The sequence below is a fragment of the Xiphophorus couchianus genome, chromosome 10 (genome assembly GCF_001444195.1).
Source record: "Xiphophorus couchianus chromosome 10, X_couchianus-1.0, whole genome shotgun sequence".
NCBI classification, from domain to species: Eukaryota; Metazoa; Chordata; class Actinopteri; order Cyprinodontiformes; family Poeciliidae; genus Xiphophorus; species Xiphophorus couchianus.
In genome coordinates this window covers 4,140,900-4,168,608 of record NC_040237.1, presented here as the reverse complement: position 1 = coordinate 4,168,608, position 27,709 = coordinate 4,140,900, and the positions used below count along the sequence as shown (strand labels likewise).

Here is a 27,709-nt window from a genome sequence, read left to right as displayed (position 1 = left end):
GCACACGTGGACTAAATGTCACTCAGCAGGATTCCATCATTTAGGAAAAATCTTGTTTTCTTGCAGAATTTCCCAAACCCAGCCTCATTTACTCACAAACATCAGGCATGTGAATTCCTAAAAGCAGACTCTCAGTGGCAAAATAAACAGATGCATACAATTACAACAGACCTGTAAATCAAAATCACCTGTTCAGGCTACAGGACAAGAGCTTGTGAGCTGAGCAAACATCAGTGTAATGAGATTCGTGATAAATAGGAAGGGTGGTCTTCTATCATGTTAGAAGTGGCTGGGGGGAGGGGAAAACGCAATAATGCATAAACTGACAGATGGGATCTTTCTGTGTCCCCAATCTGGGGTAAACTAAGGTCTTATACGCTCATCATACTGCTGATTTGAAATGTACAGGCCTGAAATGTTCAATTTTATTTGAGTGTTTAGGAGGCAGAGGTTTGACCTCCTGCAAATAGACGTCACAGAACTAAAAGGTCAACAGGAAGTGTTCTCGCTGCTAATCAAACACACCTAAAGGGAAGGTCTGATCTTTTATAATCTACTAAGAAGTAAGGTCGGCTGGGGAAATGAACATCAGGCCTCTGGGACGTTCACGGGGCAGCTTGCACCTGCCTGTCACTCAACATTCACTGTCAGAGGTAAACACCTGCGTTTACAATACCGCTCATTTATTTGTGGCACAGTGTGTACTCACATTTGGTTGTAATGAGTCATGCTGCAGTTGCTTCAGCTTGACATAATGTAAAAAAAATAAAGTAAAATATTTGGCAAATTCTCATGAACAAAAACGGCTGCACACATGGTTGAAGGTTTCAGCAAAGACAAAATTCTGTTTTGTGACTTTAACATGTTTCCAGCACTATATACTTTGTGACTTCTCTGGCATGCTGGATGTAAATTTCAGGGCCAAATCCTGATTAATGATGATCCCTTCTTGTTTTTTATTTGTTCTCAAAGATGATCACAATGTGCTCAGGTTAATGCTCTCTTTGTACTTAAAGGTGGTTAATTTTTAAGTAAAAAATCCAGTCCTTTTGCATACCGAACAGATTCATTTGTCAAATTAAAAGTACATTTTGAATAAAAATATGGATAACAACCTTTAAGCAAGTATTAAACATACCTTTCATAAAAACCTACATTGTTTAATAAAAATCTTTTTTTTTATCTGATATAATATTCTTATCTTAAATGTCTCACACTTCCTGTTCCAAATCTTTCCACAGTTACTCCACACCAAACTCACTCATCCATGTTCTTCTGGACCTTGCTTTGAGCAAGTAGAGGAGGCCATCTTCCCCCCAATTTTTGGAAATGTCATTTTATGCTGCAGCATTAACAGCTAATTTCTCTGGAAATAAATTTCCACATCCAGCCCCTGAGAAACAACAACACTGCACCAAGCTTTCCACTTACCACACTACATGTTGACATCTATAAGACTCCCCTGGACAGAGAAGAGTGATTCGTCTCTCCAGAGATAACGTCTCTACCACTTAAGTCCAATTTCTAGTGTGCTTTACACCACTGCATCCAGCGCTTTGCACTGATCTTTGTTTGGTTGTAGCCGTTTGGCCAGTCCATTAATACTTGGAGCTTATATGAAGACCACACAAAGTCTGGAAGCCTATAGCCATTATCTCTGCAGAAAATATAATGTGCAGACAGTTGATGACTGCTTCACACTAGTAAGTGTCCACTGCGCTGCGGTTTCATCAAGTGCATTAAATGAATTCACGCCCACTTGCTGCCAAAATTAAGAAAGCTCTGCATTGGCAGCACATAATTTGGCAGCACAGTTGTCGACCAGGAAAAGTCCGCCCTGATCCTTGCTCAGGACTCCTCGACTCCCTGAGGTCTTCTTTACTGTGAGCTTCTCACTCTGAAGTTCTCAGCGATCCAGAATACTAAGCATCAGTTATCTGTTTTACACCAGTCAGCAAACTAATATCTTTAGCAAAGTCAGACATGTTTATGACATTAAAGTAGCAAAATGAAATTAGTTTTGTGAAAATCTGAATAAAGAAACTATGTTTTTGTTGTACAATAAAACCTTTAAATATAATGAAATGCTTTGCAAATAATTTCACATACATCAGACCTCTGTATCCTGTACTCAAAGTGCACTGTTAACACACGCACACAAAACCCTGCAATATTTGTGTTGCTCACAAGATTTTGGCCTTGACTTTTAGTGCAAAACAGATGTGGTTTAAACATTGATGAGATTTTCAACTGCTACACAATATTTGGAAAGATTGAATGTTTGAGCTGATGTTTTGGGATTTTGTCATTAGTTTTCGTATTTGTTGCTGGGAAAGCTTCTGAGTCATTATGATTATGGTCATTTGGGAACAAACGGTTGCCTGTGGAGTACAGGTGCAGTTCAAAATTTAGAAGATCATTAAAAAGTTAATTCATCTCAACAATTCAACTCCAAAAGTGAAACTCATTTCTCAGAAAACTCACCCCAGAGAGATACATATCAAGTGCTTATTTCTGTTTCAGCAAATCAAAAGCCAAGTTCCAGTTTCAGTTTCAGGAAGGGAGAAAAGGAGGAAAGACACAGAGGAGAGGAAAATATGAAAGGACAAAAGAACAGAAGTAAATAAGGAAAAAAGACAACAAGAAGAAAATGAAGACAGATAAACAAAAGAAAGTCAAAATCTAAAAATACTTCCATACTCATTTATTTTCTATGCTTCTCAAGACTTGGAAAATCATTCAATCAAATTCCATAGGAAACCTCCTAAACTTCGTTCAATAACTGTGATATCACTGCACTTGATTGACCAGCAAGATTAGCAGATCAACCCTCCAGAGACAATCTCTGGGCTATTTTCAAAAACAATAGAGATTGTCTCCAATAATGGACACTGGCTGAAGGGAGCTTGGTTTCATTAATCCTAGTAGAACCATATTATGATCGTCTCCAAGCAAAACCCCATTGATGAAGTAATTATTGCATCATTCTCTGTACAGTACATGGACAAACACAATGTTTTTGTCAGTTGTAAGCCATAAACAGATAAAAACAAATAAAAGTGCTCTGTGATGTAAATTTATACACATTTAGTTTTACTTTTTTAACTGGATCACTAAAATAAACAAACTTCTCAGGCTTTTATTAAGCTGCACCTGTATCTGTCCTTGGTGACAACCTAGTTTTTACCAAGCTCAAGGGACATTTCTACATACGAGTAGCTGAAAATAAGAGTAGCTGAAATCATTCGGGTATCATTTTCTCTGTTCAGACCTGGTGTTATCATGTGTCTAAGGTGAGCCAACCCCATGTAGACTGCTTTAGTTACATGTGTTCACACCTGGCATTACAATGCAATCTGAGTGACCATTTATAATTTGGTGGAATCAGATTTATTACAACTACGTGAGCTTCTCGGAGCAAACAAACAAAGCACTGCTATGTTTTATTCACTCCTATTTTGTAGGTTTAATTGCTGAGAGAGAGCTTTTCAAAAGCAACTAAAATGTTTATGATTTAATTTGTTTTCTATTCTCTCATTATTTATTTCTATTAAACTTTGTTTGTATTTTATTAAAGTAGCAAAATACTACAATTATCTAAATGAGTGATTTTATACACGAGAGGAAGCATTAAAGACATAAAAAGACTGATGAGCACAAAAAAGGAAGGAAACAATAAAATGCCAGAAAAAAAAGGAAAGAATTGAGAGAAAGGAAGAAGCAAGGAAGGAAAGATAAATGACACAAGGAAAAAAGGGAAATTGAAAGATCAAAAGAGGAATCAAGTCTGGAAATACAAAAACTTTCAATACACTTATTTCCATGCTTATACAGACCTGGAAAATGCTGAAAAATTCAGAAGTGTACAGACTTTCCAAAAGTATATATTAACCAGGTTAGAAATTAATTATTATACTCATTTCACTTCAACTGACAAACAGAACTGATACACAAAAAATGATCCTTCTCAAAATCTTATTTTTTATGCCAAACAGGCAAACAATGGTTTAAGTTGCTTGCAAACATCAAGGAAAGGTATTTAAGATTCTGTAATAGCAGAATAACAAACACACAGAAGGACACGCAGATGCAACACCAGCAGATTACACTATTCCCCCTTTTACTTAAGCCAGCTTGCTCGTACTTCCCCAATACAACTGCCTCTCAGATGGCCTGAAAATAGGCTTTAATGTGTGCCCTAAAAAGGCAGAAAGAGAAAACACACATCTGCTGTGTTTAGGTAAGCTGCAGTTGCTATGGTTACAGATGAGCACTAGCTAAACAGTTGTGTGTCAAGTCATCGTTGAACTAGAGCGCTTGAGCTGCACATTCACACATTTACTCACACAGAAATTCTCGAATTGAGATAAGCTTTTATTTTCAGAAAAATATGTTAATATAATGAACATTAAGCTAAAGCATAATTTCCATCGGTTCAAGCAGCCCCAAATTTGGGTCCAGCAGCACTTCTGCTATCAAGATCAGTATAAGCATATGCTATACAATAATCAATATAGGCATATTGCATATCTATGTAACAGGCAAAAGCTCATCTAAATGATAACAATATTTTCTACCTCAACAACACCCAGCTCAAACACAACGCAGCTTTATGGAAAAAATAATAATTAGACACTAATTAGATGCTAACGACTCACACACAGCGCAACACAATCCTACCCACACAAACTACCAATCAGATCAGACCCAAGCTCTGCTGTTTCCAACAATACCAGAATCACCATACTATGTGCAAAACTCACTGAACCAGCAGCCAAAGAAGACAAAAAAAAAAAAACATTGCTAATTTCACAAAGCTAAAAACATAAATTTAGTCCTACATGGACTATGTCTCTGTCATAATCTATGTTAGAGTAAATATTTCCATTCAGGTCTTATAATCCATTGTCCTTGTGTCACACTGATGCGATTCCTCACTATTTTCAACTTTTCTGTTTCCTTGGATACCGCCTATACACTCAAAGGGTCGTTCCTTCACTTGCACGCAGTTGCAGCTTTCCCTCATTTAAGCAAATTCATTTTAGCTCGTTGTGATTGGTGAATGATGTTGCTACGGTATTTTGTAATCCCCTCTGATTCTATTAGCTATTGGATGTGTCAATCACCCAATCAACCAATGGGCTGCAGATAATCTGCCCTGAAGGTTTGGTTTTATGACTCAATGCTCTATGGTTCTATAACCAGAGCATCCAGGGCTGTACTTTTTAGTAGTACTTCACTCTTATATTGTTTCAAAAACCATTGTTATTAATTACAAATAATATTTATAGCAAGATATAAGCTGGGGAAAAAATAGAAATAAAAAAAAGAGAAATTTGTAACTGCACACATGGCGAAAATATGGCACATTTGGAATGTTCTCCTGGAATTTTATCAACCAATACCTTTTCAAAAGGTCTGTCCTTCAATTTTTTTTTCTTTATGAAATTTTGTACAGTTAGTGGTCAGAACATGTACTGTGAATTGCTAGAGGTTCTGAATTTCAACTGCATACTTTCAAGGAAAATCCACATTGCATAATGTATTCTACTAGAATTTATTATTTTTATTTTTTATTTTTTACTGTGTGCCATATGTATTTGTTCTTACTCAGCAATACAAATGTTGATTTTTAGACCTCTACAGTATTCTCTGGAATATTACCTTTGTTTTGATACCAGAACCAGTCAAATGCACCTTGTAATTCGTTTTGGGGGGTGTCATTTTTCAGAACGCTAAAATAAAACCCTAAAAAAAAAGAGACCTGGTGTTCAAGGGGTTTAAATTTAGTTGTTGCTTTAGCAGATTATTGCACAAATGAGTCCCTTAATAAGGAAATTATCTTCTCAAAACAACACTTCCAGATGACATAAAGAGTGTGAAAATTATGATCTATTAAAATACTTATACAGTACATATTCCATATTATATGTTTTAAATGAACATTCTTCTTTAGTAGTCATAGATTTTACTTTTCATTTTAACATTTTATAAACTATAATATTCTGTAACAGTTGTCTGTACTTCTTACCCACCGTTGAAGAGCAACAACGTCTGTATGCTTGCCAAAAAAATAAATGTTGCACCACATTTAAAAAGACTGAAAGAAATTGGAATCAAGGCTGAAGTACTGCGGCAAATCTTGGCATGGTGCTCCCACTTATTCCATTTTATTTCATCACCCGTGAGTCTGCCAGTCTGTATGGCCAAAATCATCAAACACCTTCAAGATTAAATTATGACATTCAGCTTCTTAACTAGATGTCACCAAAAAGGTTTTTTTTTTTCAGCCAAACTCAGGAGAGTTTCTTGCAATGCAATATAAAGATAATAAGATAAAGTTGTGGCGCCACAAACAGTTTGACAAACCAGGCACTATCATATCACAGATGCAATTTTGAAATTACGTCCTCCAAAGCAAATATGTCTGCTTATCTCTGCTGTCTTCAGACTTTATAGAGGGTATGACCTTAATACACTACCTAAATCTCTTTCCTGGCAAACAAGATATACAAGTCAACAGTTTACAGGATAAAAAATTAAAAGCATGTCCAGTTTGCTCACCTAGAGCCCAGGCACAGCATATCTTGTGATAATCATGATTTCTAGTGAATCAAAAACACAGCAAGAAACTCAACACTGGCAGGTTGTCACAACAAAATCCTGGGGTGATAGTGATTATCTGTCAAGAATCATTTGAATAACCAAGCAACAGTCTGCTCCTGAAGTGACAAAAGATGCTGGAAGGGTCTGAACTCACCAGGACTCTTCCCGTCAGCGTCTGGGCGGATATCATGACTCCGGCCCAGTCTTTCACCGACGTCATCCAGCCCACCTCGCTCGCCGCAGCGTCCTCTTTGTCTGTACGCTTAATGCCATCGCCCGTCGTGATCCGGTGTACGACCTGAAAGGAGATGCACAGTTAGGACTTTGCCATTGAATTTGAAACTTCTAAAAACATGTAACTAGAAACAATCTCAAAGAAAAGCATTCTGCTGTTTGGTAATTTTTGGTTTATGTAATGTTTTATGCGGTTCTTTTAGCTGTCCCCTCTGTGAAAACCAGGCAATGTGAACGAAATAACGTGTATTTCAGCACATTTCAAATCAATCCTACATCAGATTTTTTATTCTCAAATTGACATCCACTGTAATCTTTCATACTCTACTTTATGGAAATATACAACTCCATTCTGATCTAAAACCGTAGGGTTGCCCATAAACCTTCTGGTTTTATCAGGGATCATAATATCTGATAAATCAACAGATCATAACATGGTTTATAATGAAATAAAAAAATAAAAATAATATCTAAGAATTTTAATAAATTATGTTAGCTTACAATCTTTATCTGAAAATCCTGTTTGAATCCTCTACCCAAAATGGCACACACATTCATGCACAAGAAGGAAGTTGGGATGAAATGTCAATGTACTTAGTGCAAAAATCATTTATACCCCTGTCAGATTTTGACATTATTTGCATTCAAAAGAGAATAGGTACTCTTTTTTCCCCCCCAATCTTATTAATATCTGATCATTTCCCTGAAAATTGAATATTTTTGGGCAGTTTTTATGGGATCATACTGTCTTAAATAATTTCTTGGTATTACTTATTGAATTAGCTTCTACATAAAAAAAACATAAATAACACAATCAGGAGCTGGAATAATTACTAATGTTTTCTGAATTTGGGCTGTGTAAAAAATAAATAAAAAAATCACGCAAACAATAATTCAGAAATGGAAAAATATTATATTCTATATTTAACAACCAGGTTCAATGCCTCCAAAACAAACCTACGCACATGTTTGCACACATGCATTTGGTAAACATTCAGGGAGAGAGAGTGGCAAAGACACTCCAGGAGTGTATCCATGGCAGCCACTGAGCTCCTGGTGTTTCTGCTTCACTGAGTGGGCTGCCCGCACGCCTGCCTGTCTGACTGACTGTCTTTCTTACTGTTTTTCCATCTGTCTGGTGGGACTGTGATGATTCACGGAGCAGGAAATCAAGACAGGATGCAGAGGTTAGCCATGTTCCCTGATGAAACACCTTGCAGCCACGAGGCTTCTATGTGGTACCCTCACTCACTCATCCATTGACACTCCTCTTGTTCAACAGTCAGCAGGGAGACAGACCATTCACGTGGTCACTATTAGCGTGTGTGGCATCTGCTGCAAGCCCCTTTTTGTGTTGCAGCAGTCATACCTGGGATTTTAGCGTGCTACATTTTTCAGATGTAGAGCGGACAACAGCGTGTCCTGGTTATAAGGGCAGTGGGCTTCAAAGAACTCCTGGCACGCAGCATGTGTTGTGCTTCCAGTCGACCATAAATCTTTGTGAAGCTTGAGGGTATAGCATTACTGAATTAAATAAAGAGGTAAATTGAAAGTGGTTTGCAACACATAAATATGGTCAAAGCAGTTATGATTAGGAAAATGTATTTGTCTGCAGTTAGAAATGAGAAATAATTCTGCTGTTTATGACAATGATGCACAGAAGTAAATAATGCTTCCATTTAACATTTTATTACGAAATAAATTAACTCAAAATTACCTGAAGTCTGGACAATAAAGTTACTTCAAATCTACAAATATGACTTTGTATTGTTCATAGAAAATACAACATATCTAAAATAGTAACATATGCCTGTTTAGTTGTCATCGTAAACTTATTAGTATTTTTGCTTTAACACAGTTGTGGCTGTGGCAATTTCAACTGGAGCCCAAACTGTAAATCCTGCAACTTCTGTCTGAATAATGGTCACTGATATGAGTCCCCAGCTGCTTTACAAAATGACTGAGCCCTCTCTACAAAATTGAAATGTATATTTGTGAGCCTTTCTTAAAGATTTACATCTGGAGTAATCAATCGTGTTGAGTATGAATGTAGCTAGACGGTGTCAAACAGTGCGGAGATGTAAGCAAGAGTTCTGAAAGAGGACCGAGAGAGGGTGCGGGGGGCAGTTTATTTATGGAATTTATTGAAAACATCATAATTAGTAACTTCTGTTTTGGAACATGTAAGGGACTATCCTGCATATGACTGGAGACGCCTTTATAAAATGAATTTATTGCTGGCTTAATTTTTCAGAAAAGCTATTTCCACCCTGCTGCTTAACAGAAACAGTTTCTGAGAGAAATTACATTTGCATGTATAAACCTTTTTTTTTCAGTGATTAGGGAATTTAAGTCCCTGTTCAGATCTAGCTCATTCAGTTTAGAAAGTCTTAAATACAGACATTCACACATGGCAATAAAAAACTGAATCATCATATCCCTTTGTAACTGTCCAACTGTGTTTATCATCCAAGGTAAATCACCTAAGACAAAATGTCTTTCAATACAGAAAGGAGTCAACAGTACTTGTTTTGTGTCGCAATATCTGATGAAGCATGAACCTTGTCGAAGTATGATGGGTGCCTGACTGGGAGGCCATGACTCATGAGGAGTGAGCCGGGCCCTGGTGGGGGTCCTGCTCCTTTCACCTCTCTGGACATAACCGAGCGCTTTCCCCCTCCTTGTTCTTTTTTATTCCTAGCCTTGGCCACATGAGTGGCGTGTTGCTGGCTTGATGCTAAGGGAAATGGTGGTGGGGTGCGATGGGGGAGTATGGTGCCCTGTGTCTCTTTGGCCAGGGGCTGCTGCATATGGCTACTCTGAGGGAGTGCCTGGAGTCTGTCTGCCTGGGGCTGCTGCAGCCTCAGGGAGCAGCACTACCTTCCCCTTGCTAGTACTCTTCTCATCATTGTGACGTTTTGGCAATTCTAGGTGACAAACTAGCACACATACATATTTACACTAATGAACCCATACAAAGATTGAAAAGGTTGATGGTCATATAAACACATAGCCTGGTAAAAACCAGCCCATCGTCTTATTTTGCTTCACACAGAGGGCCCGGATCTTCAGCTATTGCTGGAGGCATTGACTCTGTTGAAGTTTGATATTTTACCCAATCACAACATTTGGCCGTGACATATGTAATGCACCAGTTCAATGCTACAAAGCTCACCAGCTTGTAACAACCATCCCCCACTGCGAAGAGAGAAGTCCCAAATCGAATGAGATGACTGTTGACTTCTATTTCAATATTTGGAAACGTGGCCAACACGGACTGAATGGCTTCTTTTACTTTCTCTGCTGCTAAAACTAGAGCCAGACTACAATTCTAAAGCAGAGCAGAAAATTGACATCATCATTCACAACTTCTCATGTTTGCTGATTGGCCCAGTTGAAATTCTACCGGAGAAATCCACTTCAATGAGAGAATGCCCAGACAGCGCAGAGCAGAGAGATTAGAATCTAGGAGCATTGGAAGGTGATGGTCAAATTAAAAAACACAAGTTCATCTTTTATTAATGGAACCGATCTATTCCAATACAATAAAATCAATCAAGCAATTAGGAAACCATATCCAGGCATCCTTTTTGTAGAGCAAAGCTGCTCCACAGGTATGCAATCAGCTGCTCCATGTGGCATACCTGATATAGCGAGACAGAACAGGTGATAAAAGAAAATGCAAGGGATCATTTCACTGTTAATGTAATTCAGACTGCATTTCTACTTCAAAATCAATGCTTAGACTGGTCAAAAACTATGGTGAAAGAAGATCTATTCAAATAAGGGTCCAGCTCTAACCCTGCAGCCCTCAGGTTGAAATTGGGACTGAATCTTCTTTAAGAACCACTTTTGCTACAAAAAGTCCCATGTGGTCTTAGTGTTATGAACTAAAAGCATAATTTTACCCATTCTGAGGCCAAACAGAGTACCTGGATCCCTCAAAATGCTCCTGACTGTTATCACTAATAGTGCCAAAGCAAATCGTTTAGTATTTTTATCTAACATGATAAAGTTTGTACAGTAAGATGAGCTTGCCAAATGGTAAAGAAATATATACGAAGATAGAAAAGTCTTATTATGTACAATTTAAATATAAAGTAAATATTTCTTCAACCCACCTAAACCTCCCTGGTTTAGTAATCGTCAGAAATATTATGGCTGCAGAGAGAAATGCAATCATGTTCGGAACCATTAGTCACAGACAAGCAGAACTGTATCAGGCCTCGTTTCACTTTCTACAGTCTGTTCAGAGCTCCGCAGCTAACCTAATAACACTATAATAACACGTCCAGTTCACTTAGGAGTAAATACAGACAAGAAAATCCAGGGAGTGAAATTTTCATCTAAGGCAGTTCAGTGGTATCAAACAACGAGGAAAAATATATATTTTAAATATGCAAAAAGGGGAGTTGCATTTTATTGTGAGGGTATTGCAAAATAAAACAAATGGGGATTGTTATTCTATGCTTCGACCCGGACAACTGAGGCTTACCCAGGTTACATCATTTATTTTATAAAATAATCTTATCAGAATAGTCTTAAATCATAGCGACCAGGGAAATAAAATCTGAACTTACATTTGAATCCCCAAAAGCAGATCAGGGACACAGTGTGTGTGACAAGCATGCTGTTTGACTCATCCGTCAGTTGCCTTTTGTATTTATGACATGAAACTTGATACAAAGGCCTCCTGCTTCTCAGTAATAAACTGGCAGCGGTGACAATGTATGTGCCTGGTTATATGAACACCTCTCTAAGACTAAGGAAGGCCACTGTCTGGCCGTAGACATAAAAAAAAATAATGTGGGTGAAAAGAGTACTATTCCTGAAATAACATGACATTTAAATGAAACTGCGAAATTTACGCACAGGGAGAAAACCTTTCTGTAAGATTAGTTTGCACTCTGAAACACTAAACCCCCCGAAAACATGTTAGAGGCTACATTATCAAAGACTCCAATCATCAAAGAGGGAAAACGAGACAAGTTTAGTCTGCCACTTCAGCAAACTACTACCCATGCATTTGAGGCTTTCTGACATAAAAACATTGTTCCAGCTGTTAAGCATGGCAGTGGTAGCATCGTGTTGAGGGTTTGTTTTGCTGTCACTGGCACAAAGTGGTTGGAAAAATGAAAATGGAAGACAAGTTCTGAACTTCAGGTCAAATCCGCAGCCTGAATGATTGAAAATTGGACACAGTTAAATATCACAGCAAGCTAATAATCCTACTGACACTAAACAAAATAGATAAACCAGACTAACTTTAAGCTTCTGCAAAATCTTCCGCAAAACTCACAATTCTACTACTAGTGTGTTGACTACACTTAAAAGCAGGACCTTGTTGATGACTGTAGAAAGGATATAGTTTTTATGTAACTTGCTACAGGACATTGAACCAAATATTAGTGAGGGTGTATCAATATATTTGTTTATATAATTATGACCTTTAGGGATTACAGAAATGGGCTGCACAGTTGCACAGTTTGTAGCACTGTCCCCTTGCAGTAAGAAGACCCTGATAGAAAAGTCTTATTATGTACAATATAAATATAAAGTAAATATTTCTTCAACCCACCTAAACCTCCCTGGTCTAGTAATCCTCAGAAATATTATGGCTGCAGAGATCTTTCTGCGTGACACTTGCATGTTCTCCATGTGCATGCATGGGTTCTCTCTGGGTACATCAGCTTCTTCCAACAGTCCAGAAACACTCCAAGTTGTCCATAGGTATGAGTGTGAACATGGTGATTTGCCCTTTGTGTTTCTGTGCTGCTCTGTCAGTGGTATACTTGGCCTCTCATTCAATGGCTATTCAAGATGGGCACCAGCTCCTCCCACAACCCTGCAAGGATTGCAAGAGGAATCTTTTGTTATTGATAGATGGATCAATAACAAAGGATTACAATAACTTGTTCACCCATCTCTTATTAAAATCCTTATTGTTCAAATAGAGTTCCATTATCTGATAATTCCACCCTAAAACAATACGATACTGCTTCCATCTCTTCCCATTAAGAAATTATGCATTTGCTTGATCTTTATCTCATGCTTTGTGTAAACAGTAGCTTAGTGCATTTCTTTTCTTTTAAAGCAGATGTTCAGTTAAGCCCCAGAGCGGTGGCCTTGATGTTTGTTTCCGTTTGATGCATAAAATAAGTCATTTCATTTCTTTCCACCAAATTAACTTTTTTTTTTATTTTGTATTTCTTACTAACAAGATCATAAACAATTTGGCTTGATGTACGAGTTTGTCTCCGCTCTTTCGTCGTACTAATGAATACAGTAACATAGGCAGAGCTGAGGGAAGCAATAGTCGTTAAGTAGGCCTAATTGGCATCACGCTGTTATCCCTCAGCACTTTGATGACCAAGTTAAAAAATGTAAGCTGAAAAACACATCGGCCACGACTGTCTACTGTTAATGCCACTAAAAGCCGAGTTCAAAGATTAATGATCTGCGACTCATGACACCGTCCAATTATTCTTTTAAAGGGTGTGGTGGCAGATTTTATCTTAAGGTCACACACAGAAAAATGCCTTCAGAGCAGCACTGAAGTGCTGCGTTTTTGACATTTATATTTCAAAATACACTCATGGCTGGTTTGTATTTTTAATTTCGCTCTGCTAGCAACAGACAGAGACATTTAAATCATCTTCTGCTAGAGTGTTTCTTAAAAGTGATGCGTTTTTAATGGCAGCAGTAGCCGGGTAAGTCATTACAGGCACTCGGTCTCCTCCGAGTCACTTTGATCAGTATTCTGCGCTTCCAAATTTAGGTCTCACAACCTCACCTAAATCAAGTCCGTCTGACACTGGAGGTCATTGATCAGCACTGTGAGTCTATTCCCAGAATTCACCATGATCATTTGTCAAAGGGTCAGCACATTAAACTTTAATATAACAAGTAGCTTCAGATAGTTTCTCGAATGATTCAATTATTTAAAAGTATATTAATATAAATCAGATTATTAATAACACAAGATGTAGAAATAAAGATCCTGAAATATCTTCCAAATATCTTTAGAACCTTTCTTTCTACATCTTGGCTTATTAATGTCTCCCAACAATGGGATCTCGCAATAAATGTTTTACTGAGTGAATGAATTCACCGAATCAATTTGTGAACTCTTTTTTATAGGTTTTATCATGCTATAACCAAAACTTCTATGTATTTTATTAACTTAGTCTTTATGTGATAGAGCAACACTGAATAGTGTTTAACTCTAATAATTTCACACAAGTGTTCTAAAGTTTTTGAACATAAAAAAGGATGGGGTCCATTTTTGATCAGCAACTTTCACTCTGAAACCATTAAATAAAACCCAGCAAAACTAATTGTCTAATTGTAATGTCTAACTAGACAGGAAATCTAATTTAAGTCTAATTCAAGCCATTGAATTAGAGCTGCAAAGATGTGGAAAACTGAGCTTTTTGTTCTACATTTAAAATGCTACGACGACCACCAATGCACAACTTCATTAATGCAGCATCCTCATGAGTCACTACTAATGAAAAGCAGTGACAAACGCTACTATGATGAAGCAAACAGGAAGATGGAGGTGTGAGTTGATGGCGAGGACAGGACTAAATACACAATGAAATGTTCTTGGAATGAAACTTGTCAAAGGTTTCGACAGACTTAAGTCTGTGTCCAGCAGGACAACACCCAAACATGACATGTATAGCTAGACATGTGTCATGTTTGGGCTAGAACAACCCAGTTAAAGTCCATGCCCAAATTAAATTCTCTGACAAAACTATAGTGGGGCTGAACACAAAGGTGGGTCTGAATTTTAAGATTTTTATTTGTGAAAAAGGTTCAAAATCTATATATAAATTTTTATATAAATTTTCCTCAACTTCACGATTATACATTGCTTTATAATTCCAATAAAATACATTAAAATTTGCGAATACACATCAAGTAAGGAGGAAAACTGGCTTCAGATGCATACATTTTTCCACATGCTGTTGCTCATCATTCCTAAACTGAAAGCATTTTGTGTTTACATAAAGGCAATGTGACTGCAGATGTATTGAATTGACACGATTTCCCATACTTGTATGTAAGCACCTGCAGTTTCTATAACATCTAAAAATGCCATCAAGTGCATCTTTTGTAATAAAAAGCAGCAGGCTATGAGGCAAAAAAACCAAACATTTGTGGTAATCACAAACCTCTGAGATCACAGATGGAGCAACGGCAGCCAAGCTGCAGCCTGCTGCTTATTTTATGCAATGTAGTAGCTAATAAGTAGCTAATACTCACATAGGCAATTAAATGAACAGGGGGAGAATTCTTTTTCACTTATTACAATGAGTAGTGACGAACAAAGTAGCCTTAAATACTAATAAATTGCGAAAAATAACGACTAAGTTTATGTATGTTTTCTGGGAGTAATTTTGTATGTGTTTTCTTCTGTTATGCATTTTGGAAAATTAACAATTTTCAAAATATATTTAGGATTATTTCTTCTCTTTAGAGCAAACTATATATATTGCATTGAAATAGGTTTTTAAAAAACAATAGCAGGCACTTGTTCAGTCTGCTTTATAATAATCAATTTGCACTTAAAGAGGGACATTTTCCTGGTGCTTTTCCAGAGTCTAAAACGGCTGATTTTTTTTTTTTTTTTTTAAATAACTGACACTGTCAGGTCATCAGATCACAATGACCTGACAATACCAGTGGAACAACACTAACTTGTTTCAGTTGCACATGAGGTAATGCTCTCAAATATAAATGACAAGTTTAGAGTATTGTTGTCCAACTACTAAATTAACTAAAAAACCCAAATAAATGTTCTTCAGTTCCTTTAGGCTTTCATTTTTCAAAATTTTAAAATAAACTGCTCAAAACAGCCTGTTACCAAAAACTAAAGTCCACTGTAATATTTTGATGTTACAAAATCATAAGATTTGAGGTCAGTTAAGGACAAACTAACGAAGTAGCCTAAAATCACCAATGAAGTGTCCGGAGATTTAAGTTTACTTGTAGTGCAAGAAGAAAATGCCTTCAATATTTTTTACCATTATGTGTTTATTCCCTTATTCTTATAATAACAATATAATAATTTTAGTTCGCATACATAAAGACATAAAATCATATGTGAGTAACAGAAACAGTCACTAAACTCAATCCATTTTTTAGGTTGTATATTAACAATTTTCCTGAAGTTTATCCATGTCATATTGCTTTTAGATGAATGCAGATCACTCTATTATACATTTAAAGGCATCAGCCAATAAGCAAGCTGCAGAAGAACAGTCATGTTTAATGATTAAGAAACATGAATATATCTCAGTTTTCTTTTCAAAGTCTGTAATTAGAGATCCAGATGTTATGATGGCAGGGGGAAAACCGCCATTAGCAAAAGATTGTAAGTATGTGAATGTAATAATAGATTCACACTCATTTAAAAGTCAAAAACAAATTGAAATTAAATGTGGTGAATCTTACACAGATGAGAAACAATTTAACTACTGAAACATCACAGATGTAAATGAGCAGCGAGGTTCTGTCACATGTGAATTACTGTCTGATCAGTTCAACGCAAACAGAAAGACCATTAAAATATTATTCATTAAGATATTTTAACTAAACGTATACTTATCTACCTTGATAAAACAAGATACAGTGTGTGTATACTTTATTAGTGAATAAAGCCATGCATGGTTTGGCCAAATTTTGGCTGAATAATTTAATTAAGGAAAATGAAAACTTGTCCAGCAGAGTAATAAGGACAATATAATTCCCACACAGGGAAATGCCTTTAGATAGTCAACATTCTCCAACAGGGAAGCCAATACTTCAAAAACTGAGAACATGTGATAACTAATCACATCTGGGATCCCATAAAAACAATCAATAGTCATAACTAATGGCAGTTGCATTTAAAACCATACATTTTTAAATACATCTATTATTTTTTAATTAAATGGTGTAATTTAATGTTTTACTCCTGCTTTCATACAATCAACCTGTCTCAGACTGCAGATGGAAATTTGTCTGTCTTCATGGATAAATATTTCACATTTACAAGATGAACTGAAGCGATTATGTTAATTTATACGCACTGCCCATTTTAAAATAACTCAAATTAATGACAATGTTTCTGTGTTACATTCAGACTCATAAGAAATCAGACTCTCATATTATTACTATAAATGGGTCTTTTTCCACCAGCGAGCTGCAGCAACATTCACCAATGCTTGACATGCTGTGTTTGCGATCATCTTTAAGCACATGACAGAAACAACAGCAAAGTAGCACTCAGCTGTTTGAACTTACTAAATCATGCCTCCCGAGTGTCATCACTGCAATTTTTCAGACAGCACTTTAAAGCACCACGAGAGCAGCTCTCAAACTGAATCCGCCAATCACCACCTGATGCTACTGAAACTTCTGAGTCATTGCCAAAGGCTACATGTTAGCTATGCATGAACTGCCTTGGTAACATTTATTCAAATAAAAACACTCATAAACAATATGCCTAATTAAATGCAGAGTTTAAAGTATTTTATATCTAGTGTGTAGAAAAGAGAAACCATACACAGTCATCATTTTAGTGTCAATATGTGCAATAATCTCAAAAGGAAATGCTGCTATGTGCTAACAATATATTTGCAGACTTGGAATAAATTCCACTGCTCTAAGTTTCCACTCTTGAAATAGATATTAGTGACAGAGAGACTAAAACTTAATGGGGATGCTGTTATGCTGGAAAAAGTAGTAGAAGAATGAGATAAATAGAGGTTAATCAAGACTATATCCGAAGACTGTGTAAAATAATCCAAAGACCTTTTAATAAATATAAATTAATAATTAATAATAAATAATAACACTATAAAGCTTGAGGGTTTTATAGTGTTACTTTCCTAACTTCCTGTAGCAGCTGGCTGTGCTGCAGTGCTTGTGCGGCAATCTCTGAAAGGTCCATTTTAGCATTAATTTTTCATCATTTCTTAAAACTCTGCTACAGTTAATAACTGAAAACACAAACAAAAATGTTGTCAAAATCATGATCATCTTTATTGCTGCTTATTTCTTATCCCCGTCATACAACTGCATATCGTCCTTGTGATTCAATGCCATTGAAAGATTCACAGCATTAATTATATAATGTTCCAGCATTGCATTCCAACACTTTTCATGCTGCGGTATGCACAGTGTGCCCACCACATACCAAACATTTACCAGGTATAACAGCAGTGGCCCAATAACAACATTATTTAATGTTTTAATGTCATTTTCAAAAGAATATCTAAATAATAGACTTTTATGGAAATATTCTATGTACTGATGGGGTCAATTTTTTATGGTTTTTGGAAGGAATGGATCATGTTACATTTGTTGATGTGTGATGGTCGGGGGATGCTTTGTTGCTTCAGGACTTGTATGACTTGATGCACATAATGTAACCATGAATTCTGCACTCTGGCAGAAAATCCACAAAGAGAATGTCTGGCAATCTGTTTTTAGACCTTAAGCTCACGATCACTCGGGTTACACAGCTATACAATGTTCCACGGAAGTTTACAACTGAATACCTCAAAAAACAAAATGAAGATTTTTGTCAAAGTATATACTTGAACAAAAATAAGTATCTCAAAGTATGCACTTTGACGAGAATCAAACAATGGATTGCTGTTGCTTGGAATGACATTGAACAAGTTTATTCTCAGAACTGCCTCTCTCCCCAAAAGTGTCTGAATTACAGCATCCCTGCAAAGAAGAGTGGGGGAAAAATCCTCTAATTTAAACAACTCATTGCCAGCTGTAACAAATGGTTAAAGGTATAAAGAGGTAAAATCAATGATATGATATGGGAATTCATTTCACGTTCTGTAATATTTAGGCGTACTGAAAAAGCAAAAACAAGAAACGTGTAAGATGCAAAATACTTCTTTACAGCACTGAAGAAATTAAAGCAAGACAGATACATCTCAGTAAAAGTACCTCAACAATAAAAATTGCACACCCTTCATCCCAATACGTACATAATATACTAAATAGGGGTGAATCATAGAAACACATACTTCAAATACTTGAAAGGACTTCAAATAGAAAAAGCACACCAGCAAACCTGACAAGTAAAGAAACGGAGTATGTCGAAGCTTAATGAAGTGACGGTAAAGTTAAGTTGCTATGTAATTGCGCCACCACAAAAGAAGGTGGAGGCACTCTTAATACTAATGAAGTGACTAACGAGCTGCCACAACTTCTTTTCACTCAGCGCAGTGTACTGTTCCATTTATAAAGAATGTATCTCCAAACCCCACCACCCCATCCTATAATAATCGTGATTTATTGGAACCCCACAAATAATTTGCTTTATTGATTACCATCAGACTGGGAAGACAAAACCCACAGTTCCAGTGCCTCAGTGTCAGATCAGTCAGAACAGCGGGTGGCAAATGACAAGCAAGGTGGAATCTAGTGAAGGATCAAACAGATTATCAACTCGTTTCTATGAAGCATTCTCTAAAATCTTGTTGTTTGACCTGTTAATGACATGCACAGAGAAGGGAGGGAGTGGGGTGGATTGTTCCTCCAACACAATCTGCCACATCTCACAGCCTCGACAACTGCATAACACACGGACATTTACTCTTATAATGAAATCCATTGCTTCCTAGTTGCTTAGCAACCAAAACACTTATTCATATGGCGCATACTGTAAGCACCTGACACTGCATTTCTGACTCGTTGGAGTGAGACCGATTCTTGGACGAGGAACAGAGAATTTTAAGAAGACAGGGAAGGAAAGGTTGAAAATGAATGTCAGGAGTGTAAGAGAAAGTAAAATGCAAAGGAAATGGGAAGGTTTGAGTGAAAGGATGATCCATCTATGGCTCACTCCCACAGAGTAGCACAACAGGTTGGTGGAGCTCACTCGCTCCACTTGGCAAAAATCAAAGCAGGAAAACAAAATCTGACTGCTCTCTTTTAAATCACATGGAAATATTGGTGAGCTGTGGAAATGAAAGAAGTAATACCAACCTTTTTGTGTTGTTGTTTTTCACTTGCATTTTCACAGGTATGTGAAATAGTTTTCTTTAAAAAAATCTAGCAAATTAGAAAATAGACTGCTAACTTTTTGCATGATTTAAAATTAGGATTTGTTAAATGTTCACATGCCACTCAAAAGAGAAGACCTGCAGTTATGGATGAATAGCTAGCATTCTTGGAAATAGATGTCAGCCTGTGAGATATTATTACAACATTTCTGTCTTTTTATGATTACTGTCCTCAATTGTTCTTCATCTTGATATTTGTTTAAAATGTATACTTTAACATGCTTTTAAAAGTTATAATTTCACCTTGTTTTTTTTATCTATTTGCTAGACAATTCAATAGCTTTAATAACAAAACCACACTTTCAAATTAATTAAAACAACAAAAATGTGGTCTAATTACTTTTATTATAAAAGCTGAAAAAATTGTTGCTAAAAAAAATTATATAATATTGTATTTTACAGTTATATTACCATAATGTATTATTTCCGTTTTTCGGGAATGTAAAAAAAATAGCCACCCTCATAAAGCAGTAAGTTTATTATATAGGCACTAAAGCTTTAGCTTAATAATTTGTTAAACTTATATTCAAACATGCAATAAGTTTATTTATTATTGATGCATTTACATGAGCGTCGCTACATTAATTTAACGTATTTAACACAATTCTGTTTACATTGTTACATGTAGATCAACAATTAGTTGAAATATTACTAATTGCACTAAGCACTTTTCCTCCTCAGTTTTTAAGTAGTTTTAGACTTTGAGTCTTTCTGTTCTTTGTAGATGAACACTGAGAGTCTGTTTAAAAAAAAGAGTTGGGACAAGCAGTACTTAAGGGGCACTGACACTGCATGAATACCTGCAGCCAAAATACATTTATATGTTGATGAAAGAGATGTTTATATAGCAGTGCCATCCTTTAATCAATCTCCAGACGTTTTACAGGATGCTTTTAGGTCGCTGCAGCGATTACTACTAGAACTAAACCGGTTCTGAACTCAAACTAAGCTAATTACATTCAGCTGCTCTCAGATTGAGACAGATGACCCCTTCACTATATTATGTGTATACAAAAAGTAGCTTCATATGAACATCATAAAACCTGGCAATATAAACAATTCTATAATGCTCACATTTATATTTTTCTCTCTGATGAATGGATTATTAAAAAGATACTAAATACTCCTCAGGCTAAATTAGTAGCCTGTCTATCTTTGTCCTTCAGTATCAGAAGCAATAACTTTAGCTTTCATTTCAAAAATTAAAGACCACAAGCAGTCAATAACTATAAGCATTACCAATGCTAAATCAAGAAATGGTGGACAATCATTTTCAGAATTTCAGGTTCGAGCTTACAAACATCAATGTAGTCATAGCTGAGATAGAACATAGCTGTTGTCTCTATATTGCCCCTCACAGTTGAACAATCTTTACAAATTTATGTTTTCTGGGTACAAAGCAACATACAAAGTTTCATCAGTCCACCTCATTGTTCTAAGCAGACATCATTCCACATCAGCTTCCCTGATATCCCGAAATCTGACAAAGTGCTTCCTGGGATGATGGATTAGATCTTCCTCACAGAGGAGGACCAATCAGGGACACAGAGACTTAAAATACAAAGCCACTAAGATGTATTTACAACATGTATAATAAGAGTTGCTATACACTCTAATTATCCTTCGAGGATGGTGTAGTTCAACTTAAACATGAGACATTTATAGTGAAAACAATTAATTGGGTAGTTTTAATTCATAGTTATTTTAAGTAAAACCTACGTATCATTTAAACAGGAAATTTCACTCTGTACATAGAGATGCAACTACGATCAGCAACGTAGCAGCTGATATGCACTGCAAGTCCCAAACACCACAAGATTACGTTTCTACTCCTCACATGCTCATGTTTTCTTTGAACTTGAGCTTCTGGTGGTTTTCCATCCAAATGCATTTGTGCTTGAAAAAGATAAATTAAGTAGTCACAACTCTGAGCAATTCTGACAATTTATTATGGATGGTGAGAAAAGCCCCAAAACAAAATATTCATAAGGAAATCTGACGGGCATGCATAATAAATAGAAAGTAGCATTTGCATTCTCCTCCCCCATCACTGTCAGCAACACAAGTGAACTTTAGCACATGTGGATGCTGTTTATCATGGAACCTCCAAGTTCATCCACAGTCGCACTTTGTACTCATGTTAACCACCCTACATTGATCGCACACAGACTGGTACTTTGGTATATGTTTACATATATTTATTTGCAGATTAAAGTTTGGTTTTAAAACCATTGTATATTGCTTCTTAGCACCAGCGACCACAGACTACAGTCATAACTTATTACAGTTGGTGTTCCTATTTAACAAGAAATGGGGTGGAGGTGGATTTTCTTGCATTGGCTCTTTGATTTGAGCAACAGGGCCTGAAGCTGAGCAGTTAATGTAACTTATGTTTTTTTTTTCCAAACACATAGAGAAAGCTTAACTGTTTGTTCCTATTTTTAATGGTGTCATTATGAGTATATTGCTTTGATTGGATAAATTAAGGTAATTTAATTTACTGTATTCATTGAAGGCTGTTGTCTTTTTTAACATTGTTATTTTGCATGATTTTTGGATCTCTCTTGAAAACGAAACCCTTCGTCTACTGAAATTTTAGCTCTTAGAAAAGTATTGTCACCAAACCTTTCCAACATTCCGTCATGTCAGAGGAGCAGCCAAAACATGAATGGCAGTATTGGAGGACTTGCAGAAATCCAAAGCTCAGGAGAGGGAATCAGTTGACAGGAAAGCTATAAGCTCACAAGTGCAGAAATATGGCCTTTATGGAAGAGAGTTTTTTCCCCCCACAAACCATGTAGGAGACACAGCCATCACGTCGAACAATTTGTTCGAATCAGAAAAAACTAAGATGTAACTTTTGGCTTTCATGCAAACTTTCATGTGTGGCAGAAAACCAATACCACAACTGTAACTGTAGGGAGAAATTGTTGTATAAAGCCCTCACTTGGGTGACTGAATAAAAATGCACACCACACTTTTCAGTTTTTTGTTTTTTTTTAAATCCGTTGTCCTTCAAATTCCCAATTAGAAAATACTTACTGGTAAAATGCATTTTGCTGCTAAAACGTGATAAAAAAAATTTAACATATTTAGGAGAATTGATACTTTTTGCAAGGCTTTGTAGTTAAAGATATATTAGAGACTAAATATCCCAATCTAGTGAATCAAAACCAGAATGATCAGCATAACTTAATCAAACACGTTGCTTATTCGGATTGTGCCATCTTGGATCACTTTTCTGATCAAACTACGTTAAATAGAAATTAATCTACCAACAAGTGTGAAGAGAATCCACCTTTCTCAGTGTTAGGAGTAAAAATCTTTTTAGCACAGTTAGTGTCACATTAGACCAAGAATAGCAGAGTTCAATATTCAGAGTCATGTTCTGTGTTCTCTATCAATGGGGACCTCAGCACTGATTTAATTATAAGCCCATTTTATAAATCAAACTGACTGGACACGCTGTTGTCACGCACTGCTCGACTCACCAGGATTAAGTCAATAAATTTCCGTGACAAAATATCCCCCCACGGGAGCCGTGCCTCACCAAACCTACCTTCTTCTTGGCGTTACAGTGACAGCACACGGTCCACAGGTACTTTAGGGTCCTCCACAGGAGGATAATGAAGAGCCCCCCGAAGAAAGTGACCATGGAGGAGGCGAGGAAAGCCCACCACATCCGCTGACCGCTGCTGTCACAGGGCACGTCGGGCGAGAACGGGATGACCACATTCATCTTGGATATGTGGATCGAGGAGTCCGGGCTGTATTTCTCTCCTTTCTTTGCCATCACGGACTTCTGGTCACCTACCGGCCCCTCGGAGCAAACAAATCAACTCGGATGGAGAGAGAGAGAGAGAGTCAGGCGCTTCGGGGAGCTCCAGCCAGCGCCCCCTGATGCCACAACGGCTCAGGCATGTTTGATTACCGCGCCTTGCTCACCGTTCCCGCTACCTCTTGTCTGCATTCACAAAAGGAGGAAGGTTATTTAAAGTTAGGTGGACGGCAGAGAGACGGGGAATAACAAGAAACTTCTGAAAGCAAGGTGCGCCTCAAGAATCGCGTCCAAGGCTTGAGTTGCGCGTCATCCGTTTGATCTGTGCGTAAAAATCACATAATCTCCGTGGTCCAAAAAACGTAGTGTTCCCTATATTTCTGATCTGTTTGCTTATTATTATCACAGATAAAAAGAAAAAAGGAGCGCTGTCCTCGTCAGTCGATGATTCACTCACTCCTCCACCTTGTTTGACGGCGCAGCTTTCAGCAGCTCCTCTTATCCTTCGCACTGTTGAATGCGCTCCTCACGGCGAAAATCTAAAATATTCAGCAAAAAGGATAAAAGATTTCGCTTTTTGTATTATTATTATTTTTGTCCTTTAGCTCCAGCGGCCGCCTGTCTCGTCCAATTGTTGGAAGATGGCATCGCAGATTTACAGGTAGCTGAGGGGGGAGGAGCCATCAACAGCAGACGTAGATGCTCCCAGTTATTTATAGGGACCGATTCATCAATGTTTTATGACCAACTTTGGTGTCTACAGACAATAACTCAGGGGAAACGTCTTCATCACCTGGAGGATATATTTCGAACCCCTGTCTTCCTTTATAAATATTTTAAACATTGAAACCTTAAAAAAAATGCTTTTAAAAGGATTTTTCGTTCAGTGGCGCCACCAAGGGGGGATTCAGGTGGGACAATAACCACCCGTGTAAAACTTGCTTCATACATTCTTTGCACATATTTTCCAGCGTTTATTTCAGTTAACAATTGTCTCCCACAAAATTACACAAAATAGACAAAGAATGTTTCAGCCAACCTTACTTGACAGCTGTCCACAAGATAATCATGAGATAAAAAGTTAATAAATCCTGAGTATAGTTTAACTGCACACGGTCATTGCTTGAAAGTTTTGTGGCAGGACAAAGTGTATAACATGAGAGGAATGTGACAAACAATATTTAAGAATTTAGCGTTGAGTTCAGCTGAGGTTAATGTAAAGTTTCCACAGTCTGTGCTGATTTGGGGGGAAATATATATTTTTTTGGTGTCAGTTCACAGTGTTTTTTCAAATACAAAGTCAGCATAGCAATCTTTCATAAGATTTCACTGCACTTTATGCTCCCATGATTACCATGATGTGACATTTTCCCTCTCTTTCACCAATACATGGTTTAATGACCATTTAATGACCACTGCATCACTGTGCTTGATTGGCCAAAAAACCCACCTAAACTAAACCCCATAAAGCATCCACTGTGTATCCTGAAGAAAGAGATTAAACAATACAAACTGCAGACCATAACTAAAGCAAACTGGACTTCCACTAAAACCTAAGCAGAGCCATAGGCTGATCTCTTCCATGTCACAACACATTGATGATTCATGCAAAACAAGCCCAGACCAAATATTAAAATAGTAAAGCTGGAATATAATCAATCAGCATTAAACAATATATTTCCTCTTGAATCAAATTACTGAAAGTAAAAATTACTTTAAGGTTTAAGGCCACCTGTTGCAGAACTAACTGGTGATGCCTTCTTTTGCATTTTGTAGTAGATCAGATTTACATCAAGACTGCAAGAGATAACACACCTGAACATGTGTTGTATTTATTCCACTAAACTTTCTACTAATATGGTTTGATACAGCATTTTGCAATACCCAGTTTTTCTTTCAGCAGTGCCATCCATTTTATGGATTACTCCCCCTTGTAGAGAATCTTAAAGTCTCGTGGTCAACAGTCAATGCATCAGCCAATCACCTTAAACTGTATTAAAACATTCTAGTATTAAAAAAAATATTTTCTAAAAAAATTAATTTTGAGTTTTTATAAGTTGTTAACTATTTTCATCAAAATTAAGAGACATCCCCTGATGCTATACTTTCCATTTAATTGCTATATTGTAGTTTAACCTTTTGTATTGAATTAAATTAAGTTTTTGAGATAAGACAGTCTCCTAGACCATGGGTGCCCAAAGTTGGTCCTTGAGGGGCGGCATCCTACACGTTTTAGTTCTCTCCCTGGTAACCAACAACCTTTTCAGCATGTCAGTGTTCTTCTTAGGCCTACTAACGAGCCATTATTTGATCCAGGCGCATTAAACCAGGGAGAGAACTAAAACATGCAGGATGCCGGCCCTCGAGGACCGACTTTGGGCACCCCTGTCCTAGACCAACGCCTAAAAAAGTGATTAAAAAAAGCACATCTTACTTATCTGAAATGGTAGATTGCGCCCTCTGGTGGCAAGTAGGTTAACTTTAACAAAGTCTTGCAGTTGATCAAATAAAAAAATAAAAACAAAACACAAAAGAACACACAAACTACTTTCGAACAAATTCACAGAATGCTTGCAATTCAACTATAGTTAGTTTTTATTATTTTTAAGGAAATATTAACCTTGAACTCATCGCAAGTGTTTTATCTAAGACGAAATGTGCCAGGATGAATCACAAGGTACCAGTGAGCGTGTTTAACTGACAGCCATCTATGATATTCAAAATAAAAACAGTCCCTTCTTTCAGTTTAATTTAACAAAAAAAAAAAAAATCTAACTGCAGAACTGGAAATACATAAGCAGGGGACATAGTGTCAAAACTAGAAAACCTGGAGCTTTAAAAGACAAACAAAACCTGGATTGGCACAATGTTATTTATGAGGACTGAAATGGAAAGGGAACCTTCATACCACAAAACAAAATATAAGGAAGAGACAATTTTCTCCTCTATAAATAAGAATTAAATGGAAAATATTCTTCCTAATAATTAGGCAACAATAAATGAAAAGAAAATGCATATAAATATAGAAAAGGAAGAGAGAGCATTGTAGTCTAGTCCATCATCACTTCAGAAATATGGTCTTCAATGTGGTCCAACATTATTTTATGGCAACAAAAAGGGATTTTAGGAGTGCTACCATATCTGAGGGAGAACAGAACATTCAAGTATCAAATACTAGTGTAAACAAACCTATTTGCTGCTCAGTATATCACTAATGTAGTGGGAATATTTCATTATTACCATCATCTGTGCTAATGTTTGTAAAATTGAGTAAGCCTTGGACGTTAACGGAAGTGTCAGCAATTTGTAGTGCACCCTATGATTAAAAAAAATGCTACATCAGTGTGAGAGTGAAATCTCTATGGTGCTTCATCTGGAATCCAGAGGACTTTATTCTGCTCGTGCTCCACGATGGTCGAGATTTGAGTGCAAATGGAGGAGACGCTGCCTCCTTGGACAACACCTGCAACACAGTGTGGGGTGGGGAAGAAATATTTACATGATAAGCATCCAAGTCAAATATGGTTTGTTTCTAAATGTTAACTTAACTTATGACTAGTAAATAAAATGTCTGAAAAGTAGAAAAACAATGTGAGTAAGTTCTTCCTGCTTCTTCAAGGTTCAGTTTTCCATAAATGTCTGAACTGACCACAGCTGGTAAACTTCACAGGTTCTGGTTGACATTTAGAAATCCCAGAGTACTGAGATTGGATAAAGTTTTACATGATTAGTAAACCCATAGGAAGCAAGTTCAGACATCAGAAAAACTACTTGAAAATTATAAACGTAAAATATATAGTTGGAAAATATATGGTCCAAAAAAAGCTCAGAAAAATTCTAAAAGCTATTTGAAAAACCAAACCGTTTTATTCAGTGGGGAGTGTTTTTTCTAAACTTACTTCTTTTAAATGTTATTTTTAAGCTGATCAGAGTTTCTGCAAACGTCTTATTACTAACCCATTTGTTTCTGTCTTACCAATGTATAGAGATACTGTGACACAGCAAATAA

At 36.8% G+C, this 27,709-nt stretch overlaps 2 protein-coding genes across 19 annotated transcripts in view; both read right to left on the bottom strand.

The window, feature by feature from the left end:
• The window catches only part of LOC114151845 (calcium-activated potassium channel subunit alpha-1-like), a 96,865-nt gene extending 72,491 nt beyond the window's left edge, over positions 1-24,374 (bottom strand). For 12 of the 14 annotated variants that reach the window (XM_028029307.1, XM_028029312.1, XM_028029314.1 and 9 more), the window contains exons 1-2: positions 23,482-24,373; positions 6,761-6,904 (exon numbers count right to left, since the gene is read on the bottom strand). In XM_028029307.1, the coding sequence (XP_027885108.1) occupies positions 6,761-6,904; positions 23,482-23,715 (378 nt within the window). In that variant the 5' untranslated portion in view covers positions 23,716-24,373. Of the gene's footprint in view, positions 1-6,760; positions 6,905-23,481 lie in introns of all 14 variants that reach the window. The other 2 variants (XM_028029302.1, XM_028029300.1) reach the window with 1 other exon arrangement.
• Positions 24,375-26,277: 1,903 nt separating this feature from the next.
• Positions 26,278-27,709, bottom strand: part of LOC114151844 (disks large homolog 5-like) — a 32,107-nt gene continuing 30,675 nt past the window's right edge. For all 5 annotated transcript variants that reach the window (XM_028029295.1, XM_028029296.1, XM_028029297.1 and 2 more), the window contains one exon: positions 26,278-27,163. In XM_028029295.1, the coding sequence (XP_027885096.1) occupies positions 27,060-27,163 (104 nt within the window). In that variant the 3' untranslated portion in view covers positions 26,278-27,059. The remainder of the gene's footprint in view (positions 27,164-27,709) is intronic.